At 41.6% G+C, this 13920-nt stretch overlaps 1 protein-coding gene across 4 annotated transcripts in view; it reads right to left on the bottom strand.

Moving 5' to 3' along the window:
- WWC2 (WW and C2 domain containing 2) overlaps window positions 1-13920 on the bottom strand; it is a 208057-nt gene that overhangs the window by 87680 nt on the left and 106457 nt on the right. For 3 of the 4 annotated variants that reach the window (XM_084856506.1, XM_084856505.1, XM_084856507.1), the window contains 4 exons: window positions 12477-12553; window positions 9305-9384; window positions 1013-1142; window positions 399-545 (listed from right to left, as the gene is read on the bottom strand). In XM_084856506.1, the coding sequence (XP_084712632.1) occupies window positions 399-545; window positions 1013-1142; window positions 9305-9384; window positions 12477-12553 (434 nt within the window). Of the gene's footprint in view, window positions 1-398; window positions 546-1012; window positions 1143-9304; window positions 9385-10584; window positions 10654-12476; window positions 12554-13920 lie in introns of those variants that run through there. The other variant, XM_084856509.1, reaches the window with a different exon arrangement.

The following is a 13920-nucleotide window of genomic DNA, read 5'->3' as shown; positions in this document are numbered from 1 at the left end:
TCATAATCACTGAGGAGTATATAGAGTATGAAGTGTTTTATGTTTCATAAAGATTTACAAATAGTTCAAACAGCTGCTGGGGTCCATAGCAACCTCACTGGCTTTTCATTCTTAAAGGAACCTTTCAAACAAAGTAGCTGATGAAAAGCTTTGCTTACTGGTATGATTTTTAAATTATTTACCTGAGAAATTGTTTGCATTCCAGAGAAAAGCCTGTCTTATTTAAGAATCATTATCTTATTTAAGAAAAAGGATGGAAAAATCACTGAGAAAACATGGGGGGTTAATAAGTAGAAGACCTAGTCATCCGGACCCCCGTAAAATTCTGTGAATAAGGCTGAGTGATGGCAGGATAAAAGCCTTGTCTGAAAGCACCCTAAATGGCATGAAAAACTTACATCACCAGAAATGTCTGTCTGAGATCCTGCATCCAAAGTCTGCCTAGAGAGAGATAGCTGAGAATGCGCTGGGCTGCACCTCAGATCTGGTTCTGATCTGCCAATAGTTTGGTCGAGGAGGAATCTCTCTCTCAGCTTTGCAAGACTCTGAAAAAAAGGCAAAAATGTTTCACTATTGTATCATCAAAGATCAACAGACAACAAACAGTACACAGGCAGGAGAGACAGAGACTACTATACAAAGAGAGCCCCAAAGATTTTTTATCAACACTTTACCCCAGCCTTCCCCAACCTGGTGCTCTCCAGATATTTTGGTCTATAACCCCCATTGTCCCAGCCAGCATGACCAATGGTCAGGGATGATGGGAGTTGTAGGCCAACACATCTAAAGGGCACCAGGTTGGGGGAGGCTGCTTTACCATAACCACTTGGGAGGTAAACCCAATTCAAGGTCGTCTTTGCATTAATGAAAGTATTGTATACATATCACAAAAATAAGCCATTTCAAGAGGGCAAGATGAGAAACCATGATTAGCTAAATAAAGAAATACCCCCCCTTAACATTCAGGACACAAATGGTATCAAAATTTAGGACATAAGTGGTATCAAAATACCTGCATTAAATCTTGCTTCTCCTTCTCACCGGAGCTTATAGCCTTTCTGATAGACTTCAGTTCATTTACAATGGCTTTGGCTTCACTTAGTTCATACCCACTGTGGCCTCCAGACATTTTTTGGTCAATTCTGTAAAACAGAGATACCGGTGTTAACTGTAAAGAAAGAATGTTGTCTTGACATTCAGAAGGAAATCATACTGGGGGGAAGAAAAGAATGAGTAGTTTTAAAAATATTATGTCTCATAGCAAAATACCTCGCTACAATCAAAACAGAGGAGGAGATGGACATTCTTTAACCTTAGCAACAGTATAATTCCAAACTCCATCTTGCATCTCCAGCCTCTGTTTCTTCAATTGCTTCCTCACCCGAAAAAGGCAGCACAATTTTAAAGGGAAACTCCCACAGATTCTGCTGCAGGAATTCAACTGCACTACTGAGATCCTTAAGAAATGTCTAATTGCCTTGGGAAAGACTCAAATCATCTGGAAGTTAAGGCTGCAATCCTATGCACACTCATGTGGAAGTAAACCCCATTGAACACAGTGCAACTTACTTCTGAGAAAACATGCATAGGATTGCATAGTTTTCAGAGGTGCAAATGGGTGATCATACAGCAGCATCAGTTCATATTTTTATTGCTATTCATCATATCTAAGGAAGGAGGAGCTTCTATTGTTCTTTACTCTTTAGATTTTTCTTCTTTGGGCTCATCTGTATTTAAAACTACATTTTTTTAAAAAATTAAGAAGCTATTCTGAACTAAAAGTCTTGCAGATAAAATAGGAATGAAAGTAAATTTGCATTCTCATTCTTCTAGTTCTACTCTTCCCTAGACATAACAGCTGTTCGGCTTCCACAAGTGAGTCGATGAGATCCCAACTGGTCCCAAAACGACTATCAGGGCAAGTACATAGCATATCATGGGACAACTCATATACATAATAAACTATTTCTAAAGTACACAGCACTTTTTAAAGTATGCAGTAATTCTTGTGAGATGTAGATGGGAGCCATTGAACCTAAAGTGGATCTAGTGCTGAACTTGAGCCTGGGTAACCTGGGTTTTAATCTGTTCTCAGGCATGGGTCCCATTCATCACAGACAATGCTGTTTATACACCTGTTTACGCATATCTGTAATCTTAGTGTCCCCGCCTGCAAAATGGATTCTTGTAGGGCCCAAACAGATATTACTTTAAATCTGTATCTAGCAGCAATGTCATTTTTCATTTTTACTCTAGAGTAGGAGCACAGGTACCAATCTGAATCAGGACACTAGTAGGAGGGTAGGGGGGCTTTTAAGATCTGAATTGGGAGCAGTGCAGCTACTTTAGAGTAAAAATGGGGTGGGGGAGACAGCTGCTAAACATGCATTTAAAATAATGTCTGTTTTGGCCCATAGAGATGAATGCAGAAAGGATCCCAAAGCACTTTGCACATTACAAGTGCTAAACTATTTTTAAATATTCACCTCTAGCTACAGTGTGTACTTTCCAAAGAAACAACTTAAGAAAACCACAGGAGTTAAGAAAATTAAATAGTTATTTATCCACGATATCTCCCACCATTCATCAGGAACATTCTCAAATCAGTTCACATAAAAAGGTAAACACAACCATAATATCTGAAGATAAGTATTAGAGCTACCATTTAAAAGCCACCAACAACTAAAGCAAGAACATCAGCAGTCGTATATAAGCAATTAGAACTGTGTGCTTCAACAAACTAAAAAGGGTAAGTGGCATCTTCAGAGGGCACAATTTATGAGAACCCCCCCCCCCCACGTTATCATCTATCATTTTCACTTGCAAATTCATGTTTTCCAAGAAAAGGAAACAAACACTTCAAAGGTAAAATGCAATCTTCAATACCAAGTGTACATACAGTATCTTACATTGAATACGTGCACTGAAGATACAGTGCTTTCTTGACTTTGACATTAAGCTGCCATTTAAAAAAAAGGACTCTAAAATTATCAACATAACTTATCATGCTTTAGAATTCTTGGAAGGAAATTCTCTCTGCCCCAGCAATACAGGAAGACAGACAGATGACAACTTGATATATGAACTGAAAGTTAAAACATTAACTGAGGCGACAGGAAGACATTTTTTTTTAAGTGTATCTACATTCATACAGAGGGGGTGACAATCTGCTCCTACAGAAATCCATGGCAAAACTCCCATTGATTTTAATGAGCACCACTCCTGGCCATGTGTGCCTTTCCTCTCTGCCCATTCTCCCTCCTAGTTTTTCTTTTCTTCCAAGACTCCTGTTCCTTGACTACCTGCATTCTCCTTGTTCCCTTGGAGCACTGCCTCTCCCACAGTTGTTTTTGGAGGTCCCTGCTTCTTTATCCTTCATCTCCTATTATCTTCTACCTTCCAGGCAAGTAGAATCAAAACTACTCAATCACTGCCAGAAGCCCTTTTGACTGAGACAATTAACTGGAAAAGACTTTGGCCAGGTTCACACAATCGCAGGGGGAAACAATGCAGTATGGGTTGTTTCCCCTGCCCCCATGCATGCCGCTCACACAACCGGCATTTATCTAATTACCCGTGCCACATCATAGGTTGCCATGTTGTCCTAACCTGATGCACGGCACAGGTGGCTTCTAACCCATCCCACAACACCTACAACAAGCCATGGGTTGTGGTGTGGGTTAGAAGCCATCCCTACTGTGCCACACACAGGGTTCGGACAACATGGCAACACGTGACGTGGAGCGGGTAATTAGGTAAATGATGGTTGCATGAATGGCATGCTCGGGAGCAGGGGAAACAACCCATACTGTGTTGTTTCCCCCATTGATTATGAGAAACTCGCCTTTATCACCACAACAAAATCTATTAGTCCTTTACAGATAGCAATGGTTACTGTGAAGGTAAAGCCATATGTGCAAATATGTGCATATTTGTAATGAAAAAGAAAATTATGTACCCAGTCAAGCCATCGATTTGATTTCACCTGAGTGCCCTCTCCAGTGTTGTAAAGGCTGCTCCACTCCTTGGTATACTGGGGAGCTGTGGTCAGTGAAACAGGCTGGACGTCAGCTAGAGTGCAAATGGCGTAAGACTCAAAGCGAAGATGACCGAGCACATTCTAGAGCACATAATTGTGCCTATTGTGTGGCGGTGTGGAAAGCAAAGAAGGCTTATTTTGCTGCCTCCATTGCATCCTCAAGTAGCCATTCACCAGAACTCTTCTGGCCCTGGCCCCATTGAGGACCCCCTATGACCTTTTTGCATCACATTTTGAGGACAAAATCGCTTGTTTCTGTAGCAAACTTGATGCTGTTCTTATCACAGTTCCAGTTGAGGTGTCTGATACATGCCGCTGCATGCATGCATCCAGTTCCTGCGGCCTGATGATATGGACAAGGTGCTTGCAACAATGCAACCGACCACGTGCCCTCTTGCTCCCTGCTCTTCTTGGCTAATAAAAGCTAGCCGAGGGGATATGACTGGGTGGGTTCTGGGAGTGATAAATGCTTCCCTGTGGGAAGGGGTGGTCCCTGCTGTCCTTAAGGAGGCAGTAGTGCGGCCACTCCTAAAGAAGCCCACTCTGGACCCAACGGTACTAGACAACGACCACCCAGTTGCAAATACCCCTTCCTTAGGTACTTCAGAGGGTTGTGGTGGAGCAACGGTAGGCACTCTTGGAGGATACTGATTATCTAGCCCCATTCCAGTCTGGGTTTTGATCTGGTTACGGGACTGAATCAGCTTTGGCTGCCCTGATGGATGACCTTTATCGAGAGAGGGGCAGGGGAGTGCAACCTTGTTAATTCTGCTCAGCCTCTCCTCGGCTTTTGATACCACTGACCATGGTGTCCTCCTGGATCGACTCTGTGGGATGGGTATTGGAGGCACTGTGCTAGAGTGGTTCCAGTCCTACCTGGGGGGTTGATTTCAGAGAGTAACATTGGGTGACTACTCCTCAGCCCCATGGCAATTGAGGTATGGGGTGCCACAGGGGACCACTTGTACCCAATGTTGTTTAACATCTATATGAAGCCGCTGGGAGCAGTCATTAGGGGATTTGGAGTTAAATGCCATCAGTATGCTAATGACCTGCAGCTCTATCACCCTGTGGCATCTGAATCAGGAGAGGCTGTGCAAGTCCTGGATCAGTGCCTAGACTCAGAAATGGGCTGGATGAGGGCCAATAAACTGAAGCTGAATCCTGGCAAGACGGAAGCCCTGTGGGTGAATGCTTCCCAGGGCTGGGAGATATGCTCATTGCCTGTTCTGGATGAGGTGGCACTCCCTCCGAAAGATCAGGTTCATAGTTTGGGGGAACTCCTAGATCCATCATTGTCACTGGAAGCCCAAGTGGCTGCGGCGGCTCAGAGTGCCTTTTACCAGCTTCGGCTGGTTCGCCAGCTATGGCCTGTCCTGGACAGGATAGCTTGGCCATAGTGGTACAGGCATTAGTAACCTCAAGACAGGATTACTGCAATGCACTCTATGTGGGGCTTCCCTTAATATTGGTCAGGGAGTTGGAGCTAGTGTGCAAAGCAGCAGCTCGGCTGTTGTCAGGAGCTGCCCCTTTTCAGCATGTAACTCCTTTGCTGAAGGAACTGCACTGGCTGCCTATTCGCTACCGGGCCAGGTTTAAGTTATTAGTACTAGTGTACAAAGCCCTAAACAACTTGGGACCAGGATACCTGAGAGACTGCCTTCTTCTTTACCAACGTGCCTGGTCACTGAAGTCATCAGAGGGCATGTCCCTGGTGGTTCCACATGGACCTATGGCCCTGCTGGAGTCCACCAGGAAAAGAGCCTTCAGCGTGGTGGCCCCCTTCCTGTAGAACACCCTGCCTTTGGAGGTCAGGTAGGCGCCAAAACTGTGTTGCTTTCGGTGCCTCCTGAAGACATTGTTATTTCGAGAGGCCTTCCTTGAGTGACCAGCCAAGGTTTATTAAGTTCAGAATTTGTTTCTTTTGAAATGTTTTAATAGTTTTAATATAGTGCTTTATTCTTTTATCTTTGTTGTTCACTGCTCCACAATCTTTTGATGTGGAGCAGTATATAAATATTGTAAATAAATAAATAAAAATAAAATATTTAAAAGGATTTATTAATGTCTAGCATAATTTTCCATGATCAGATTTCAGTTAATGAGATAATTCAAATTTATATGCACATACAATGATTTCCCCACACCAGGGCTGCTTCTTAAGTTATCTGTAAAGACATGGGTGCATTTGTGCGACTCAAACCAGTGACTCAAGATATGTGAAAGCATAACATGAGAACCAAAGTACATATACTCTTCTCAGATAGAAGAGTCTGTTGCTTCTTCTAGCTGGATATGCAGCCAACATACATTCAGCCAACGTACAACATACAGTCCACAACAGTTCCTGACCCATGTACATGGCAGATAGAGATGTTAGCTCAAGGGGAAGGGTATGACCAGGACCAGCAATTAGGAAGCAATGTAGAGAAGAACCAGAGCAATGTTATGGAGTTTTCCCAGGTCAAGTTATTCCTGTTCCTCAAGGGATACCTTTAATTATTCCAGCTTCTAACACTAAAACCCAGAACCTGAATATGGGATGTTCCCATGTAGGTGGGCTCCAAGACTGATGTGTCTATTTTGTTATATAGTAGCATGAGAAGAAGGTAGCACTGATAGATAACATAAGGCAACAAAGAAGGAAAAATGTTCTCTTACTAGAACCCAGATCCCTGGAAAACCAAGTTTGACTGTAGATAATTTTTAATGATTGCCCTGAAGAAGAGTTTGTACTCAAAATGCACTGGGATCCTTTCATTACAGTCTTTCGCGTGCATGACTTTAGATTTGTTTTTCTTTGTTGTAGTATCTATTTTGTTACACTGCAGTTTTATGCAGCCAGACATGATAGCAATTCATAAAGCTGTACCAATGTTTTAAACAAACAATGTGAAAAGTATCCATCTGTTTATTTGCTTGGGTTCTTTTTGTCTCAAAGTAACAGCATTATCACATTTCCCATCTTGAAAATGAACTGTATGCATATCAACTGAGTAGAAATGCATATTTGTCTCATCTTGATGTAGGTGCTAAGGCAGTGTGGCACAAGATAAACTTAATCCAGAAGTGAAGGAAGCACCATCACTAGTAAAATGTTTTCTCTTTATGCTTACAAAGGCTGTGTTTGGATGTAACGCTAAACCATGGTTTAGCGTTAGATGAATGAGCCTCAACACTGTGAACCCCCTCCCACCACTCTGCAGTGTGTCTACAAGGAGGAGATTGGAAGCTTTGGCTTCCCATTTTCAACTAACCGTAGTTTGTCGTTATGTCTGATCCTGGCCAAACTGTGGTTAGTCTTAACTATAGTTAAGTATTATGTCTGAACCCAGCCAAAAAATACATGAAGATCCTATTTCTGCTATGGAGAGCAGAACATTTACTCCCTGACCACATTTGATTTTTGCCACCTTATCACCCTAACAGAATAACTGCACACAAAACCAAGTGACGTGAATGAAAGGTCTTGTAGCACACTGCATGCCTGCTGCTCCAGAGCATGATGTCTTGCATTTTAAGCTGGAACTGTTTTTATTATGTGTACGGCAGAATGAATAAAAAGGCTCCCCAGGATACAAGATATTCTGACTCCCTGTTTTCAATAAATGGAATTATAGCTAGCCAAAAACTGGCTGGCTGCATTTTTACAACAAATGTCCATTGTTTGCTTGTGGTATGCTGCTGAAAGTTTCCCAAACATGCTTTAGATTCCTATCAAAATTGCTTGCAAGTAAGTTGCTTTAAAACAATACTTCATTGTTATATTAATGTAATACAACCAGTGTGTTTGGCTAACCTTTAATCTTGGAGTAGTAGCAGAAGTTTTTAAGCTTAAGATCTAGGTTTTGGGTTTTAAAAAAGTATGCTTTAAGTGAAAACTAAACTATGGGTAAAGAAGTGCCAGTTAATTTTTCCACCCTCCCCCTGACATTTATTTAAATTTTAAAAGCTTGCTACTGTGAATTGTGCATAAACTTTAATTCCACTCTTATGTCACAGGGGTATGTGGTATGTCTTTCTAGCACCCTGACTGCATTGAATCACAGACATATCTAAATCTCAACCAGCTGTAAGGGCTGATTGCCAGTTCAACAACAAACAAACTGAGTTCTCAGCCAATTAGCTTGCAAGGAATCTGTTCAACTTACTTCCAAGCAAACATATTTAGGGGGTGGGCTGTAGGTTCAAAATCTGTAATATAGTACACAGAATTCTTCATTATTAATATTATTCTGCCACCTAGCCAGTTTAGACTGCTGACTTCCTCTTCAGGGCGGGGACCATCATCAAGTAGGTGTTCATACTATGCCTCTCCACAGTTTACTCAGCACAGGGCACTGTGAAAATTCACATTTGGGAATACACGGGACAAAAATATCATGGGATTTCTCCAATCTGCAACTTATTACAGCTATTGGGCGGTATACAAATGTATAGAGAGCTTCAGCTATTGGGCAGTAGAAACGTAATAAATAAAATAGAATAAAGAAAAATAAATTTTAACTTCCGCCTTGGGTGTTTCAACTTTCTCACTGTAACATGTCTTTTTGCATGACAGCTGCATATGCAGTAAAGGCCTAATCACACTCTAAGGCAGGGATAGGCAGCACGTGGCCACATGAGACCCACTGTACCTCCCGCGCCTCAGAAAACAAACAAAATTTTATGGGGAAAAAATGATGTCCAGAGCACTGTGGAGCACCCAAAATACCAAATTTAGCTTCTTTGCAACCTAATGTTGACCTTTTTGGTGCTCCGTAATGCTTCAGACATCTTTTTTTCCATTAAAAATGTTTAAAAATTAATGTTCAGATCACCCAGCAGACTGCAGCCCACAGTGGGAGAGGGGGACAGGGAGAGAAAATGCCCACTGGATCTCCTGACATTGCTCACCCCTCCTTTAAGGGCTCATGAACCAGCGAAATGTAACTCTGTTGCACTTGTCTTTTTTCACCCGCTTCTTTGCTCTCTATCATTTACGTGGCAAAGGGAATCATTCAGTGCTCTTGCTTTTTAAATCTTTGAAATGGCTTTTCATTTTTTCCTGGACTTTCCAGAAACCTTGGGTTTTTTTTTTAAGAAAGGTACTAATTTTAAAAGAGAGGCTAGATTTTCCTATAGCCAGTAGGCAGTAGGTTTTTCTCAACTGTTTCCTTATTCCAAAGCTTTTCTCTGTAAACGGATGCAATAATTCTATTTGATTTGGTCCTAACCAGCAGACTGAATTATTTAAGTCAATTTCAATTATTTTCTTATACTCACTGTTGCAATGTTTCATAGCCTTGCTCCTTATATAGTAATTCTTGCTTCATCTGCAAGAGTTCCCTCTTCAGCTTTTTAACCTTTGATGCAAAAATAAAAGACATCTCTTTTGAGACAGTGGAACACACAGTTTAGAATAATTAGGACTTTTACATGCTAACAAAAAATAACTTTCATTCTTGGCTAGTTGTGGGATCTGAAATAAGCCTCGTTCCCATTTTTCAGATACTACAGCCATACGATACATTATTACTGGGGATTGCCTTATTATATTTTGTGTGTAACATGCCTCCCTTCCCAAGCTCCACATGGATTTTGTTTGGACATAATACTAAAGTCAGGATGGTAAACCTTGGTTTGTAGTTGGCTTGTTTCCCTAAACCATAGTTGAGACTAACCATAGTTTGCAGGGGGTTTGGTTATAGCAATAAATCGTGGCTAGTTAAAACCAGAAGCAAAGGCTTCTGAACTTCTCCTTGCTGCACCGCAATCAGAGATGAGGTGAAGGGGTGCTCGGAACGCCAAGGCTCATTAGGCTCTCTACGCAACTCCAAAGTAATACACAGTTCTGGACACCTTCTAATCAACTGTTTTATTTATTGCCATCTGTGACCTATCACAAAATTTCAAGGTGGGTAACAAGAAATGTATTTTAAAATGGTCAGTTCCCTATATCTTTAACTGTGCCAACCAAAACAAGGAAAGATAACAGATTCTAGAGGATGCTCAAGCCTTGGGGAAGGTCCAGGGAGAATCAGCAGCCACTGTCACTGGGGAGCAACCACTGAAATCACCCTTCTGCCTGTCCTTGTCCTTCAGAATGGGTTCACAAATCATATGATTAGTTGATCTCAGGGACTGCAGTGTGACATCAACTGGATTTTGAGGGAGGTGGCTGTATAGGTGATTCCCCACCCCCTTAAGAGCCCACGTGATAGAGTGGCATGTCAGGCTGGGAGAAACTACAGCCACAACCCTGCATGTCCAAAAATCGTAGTGTGGAGCAACTCCCATAGAGCTCTAGCCTAACCCCTCCCTCCTATACAAGTCACCATCTTTCTGGGCACCGCTGCTGTGCTCCATGTGTTCCCACACAGCCCTGAAATCCATGTCAAACAGAGCCCCTTCCATGTGTCATTTAGGACCACCAGTAGTTCATTTTTCTGTAAACTCCCAGTGATCAGACTAATTTCAGGAGATAAACTGAAAAAATCAACTCTCACTATATCAGCCTTGTAACAGCCCACAAAAATTACTAGCCTACAAAAATATTTATTAACCTGTTATGAGGCTTGTAGCTTGTGATTCCAAGCTGGATGTGGAAAAGGGGAAGCTCTGGCCTGCACGACCTGCATGGAAACACAGGCTTTTAGCCTCTTGGTGGACTACTTTAAAAAAAAAAAAGCTTTCTACCTAGTGGAAGGTGGAAATTGGGTGATCATTCCTCTTCGGTCCTCAGCATTTCCATGCTGGTCAGAGAGAAAGGGGCTTTCTTCTACTGTGGCTAGCACAGAAACCAAGCAGGCTGTTGGCGGAAGGATGGAGCAATTCATCCCTCCTCTACCAGCCTTCTCACTTACCTGCACAGAATTCTATGCACTTGCCTGCATGGAATTTCTGATCGCCTATTGCTACCAGGAAAATTGTTAACTGAAAAGCTGCTCTCTCTCTATGTAGAAATATATCTCAGCAGAAGCACGGAAGCTTCTGGAGTTACCTGGTTGCATCAGCACAGCAGAACAGCACTGTGACTGGTGCCACAGCAGATGACATGAGGCTTATACTAGAACTCTACAGGAACCATTCGGCATCTTGCCTCTTACAGATGCAGGATTGTAGCCTTAGACATTTTGTACAAATGTAACATATTGTGAAACACTGCATGTTTTGGAAGGTGCAAATGTTCAGTGATGTAACATTGGTTGTTATATTGCCCTCTTGCTGATTCAGTCAATCAGGAAGAGGGCAATATAACCTCAAAATGCCTGTGTTATGAGTGTGTGTTGGGTTCTCTGTCTGAATGCTCCCCTAGGTTAAAAACCCTCTGTACATGGAGAGCTAGAGTATTAGGGAGAAGGATAGGCCGAAAGATTTCTCTTTGAAAAGCTATTTTTCCATGTGCAGGGATTTTTTTCAATGTGGGGCAAGCAACAAACATATGATTGGATGACTGTCCTCCACCACCACATGTATAAAGTCCCTCTTCCTGAGGCCTGATTAATGTATGATACAAGTCACTAAGAAAGAACTTGGTTGTGTAAACATTTCATGTGCCCCCCATCACATGCAAATGCATTTACCAAGGTTGCCAGTCCATACATGTGCAGTGTTAACATACCAGCAATCAGCAGATCCTGGGCAGACAGCAGCTTACGTATTGGCTAATGCACATAACTACATAATAAACATGATGGGAGGGGCAAATGGAATGCTTTCACAGGCCTTACCCATGACAACACCAGGCGTGAATGTTGTATCCTATCTCTAGAATGGTTAGTCCTTATTAGTGTTCACATACTATATAAATCAATTAGCTTCTACAGGAGTAACAGGCAATTTCCACTCTTGGATATGCTAATACTTACTAATGTGGTGTGAACTAACTGTTCATAAAAGGACTAACTGCTCTGAAAAGAGTACAGTGTGTGTGCCAGTGTTCCACCATGTCTGCTAGCAGAATCTCTCGTTTTCAATACTACCAGCCTTGCTATCACATATAAATAAGCCCTCATTAGTATTTGTTGAACACAAAGGAATTCTATCTTCCTCTAGATGTTCATGAACAAGCAACTGATGTAAGATACATGCCAGATTAAGAGACACCTCTTTATTTGGTTAACCTCATTATAGTAATTAAACTTGAAATCCACATTTACTTTCTAAGTTAATTTGTCATTGGCTGTGTGTACATGCCACCTGTTCTTATTCAAGAGGGATAGCACCTACAGAGAGAGAGAGAGAGAGAGAGAGAGAGAGAGAGAGAATGAACATACGTGAGTGTGGGAGGATTCCCAAAGACCACTTTGGGGGTGGGATGGGGTTCATATGTGTGCATTGTTAGCAAAAGTTTAATTTGAAAACGTAGGGATTTCAGTGCCTATGTAGAATATACTTAAAGGGGAATACAATAGGTGACACATTTTCCAGTAACTCTCAGATTAAGCATACTTACCCTTAATCTTGTAGTAGAGATTTCCGCCTTCAGAATATCAGGGTCATACTTAGTGCTGGACGAGGAGCTTGAGAATACTTATTAGGATTTTTATTTTTTTTTTAAAGAGAGATTGGAAAAAGACATTTAACCAGTTGGGAAAGCATTCTATCCTTCTATCCTCACAAAATCATTCTAGACCGGCCAGATTAACATCATTTTAGATATAAATACATTTTAATGCAACCCTTTACTGCAATACAGTCAACCTGCAGCATGAATATAACAATTATTCAAAATACTTTTTGTTTCTTTCATTTGGATAGTACTGGAATATAGAACTGATGATGAATGAGTGGAAGTTTCACAAGTGAGTGAGCAACTTGCTTCTTCTTTAGCTCCAATCTCCTTTTAGAACTTTATCTTGTGTCAAATTATAATTAATCTGACACACCCATCGTCTCGAACTGATGCACATCCACCTGGTAAAGGGTGCTTCCAGATGATGGAAGGTTCCTAGTGCTAGCAATCAGAAGGCATTGTGCAGCTATTCCATCTTTTTCTCCTTAACAGATTTTCTGCGGTAGGAAAAAATAATGGAAGAAGCAGTAGGAAATCACAGGAGGGGTACAAGTAGAAGGTGACAATTTCTGGAACCCCACATAAAATTCCATGAATAAGGACGCATTCTAATTGTGTCCCCCTCCTTCCCTACAAGCTGCTTTTCTACTGTGTTATACTGCCTCCAACATCATTTTCTTCCTGTAGTAATGCTTCTTCCTCATCCTGTAAAGCATTGGATTCTCACGGAAAGCTACTAGCTGAGTGTACAGTGTAGCAGAACAAATAATGATTTCTAGAAGAGAAAATGAGGGGATAGGAAAGGAACCCATATTCAGCCATCTTTCACATTTTCAAAAGATGCTGAGAATGCAATTTCTATCAACAACAGATTTATAAAGACACACATGTGCTTTCCTGAATAAATTAAGTCCTTATCACCTTTTGAGACTAAAGGTCTGATTTGCACATAACACTAAGCCAGGCTTTAGCACTACATGCACAAGCTGGAATGACACCTAGCAAAGCTTCCAACTTGTGCACTCCTCCCATGGAGCTGGTGAGGAGGGCTCCTAGCAGTTTAGTTTTCACTTTCCATGAAAGTTGGCTTGTTGAATAAGAGATTGTGGTTTAAAAAAAAACTATGGGTAGTTAACCAAACTAGCAAAATAATCCAGGGTTTGAAGTTGGCTCGTTTTGGAACTGACCAAACGCCCATTCACATGTAACAGCGACAAATCATGAGTTAAATAGCCAAGTTGGGTGCCGCATGTGAACCGCTTCTGATTTGAATATGCAGCTTCCAATCAGCCCAATTGTGGGTTGCTTCATGACGTGTGAACCCGGACACTATGGGTTATTTGTAGGTTAAACAACCCAAAAGTAACCTAAGAACTAATAATAG

This window comes from Heloderma suspectum, chromosome 5 (genome assembly GCF_057233095.1).
Source record: "Heloderma suspectum isolate Gila_16-S chromosome 5, 16-S_ref, whole genome shotgun sequence".
NCBI lineage: Eukaryota > Metazoa > Chordata > Lepidosauria > Squamata > Helodermatidae > Heloderma > Heloderma suspectum.
The sequence above is the reverse complement of the archived record's forward strand: the minus strand, read 5'-3'. Positions and strand labels throughout refer to the sequence as shown.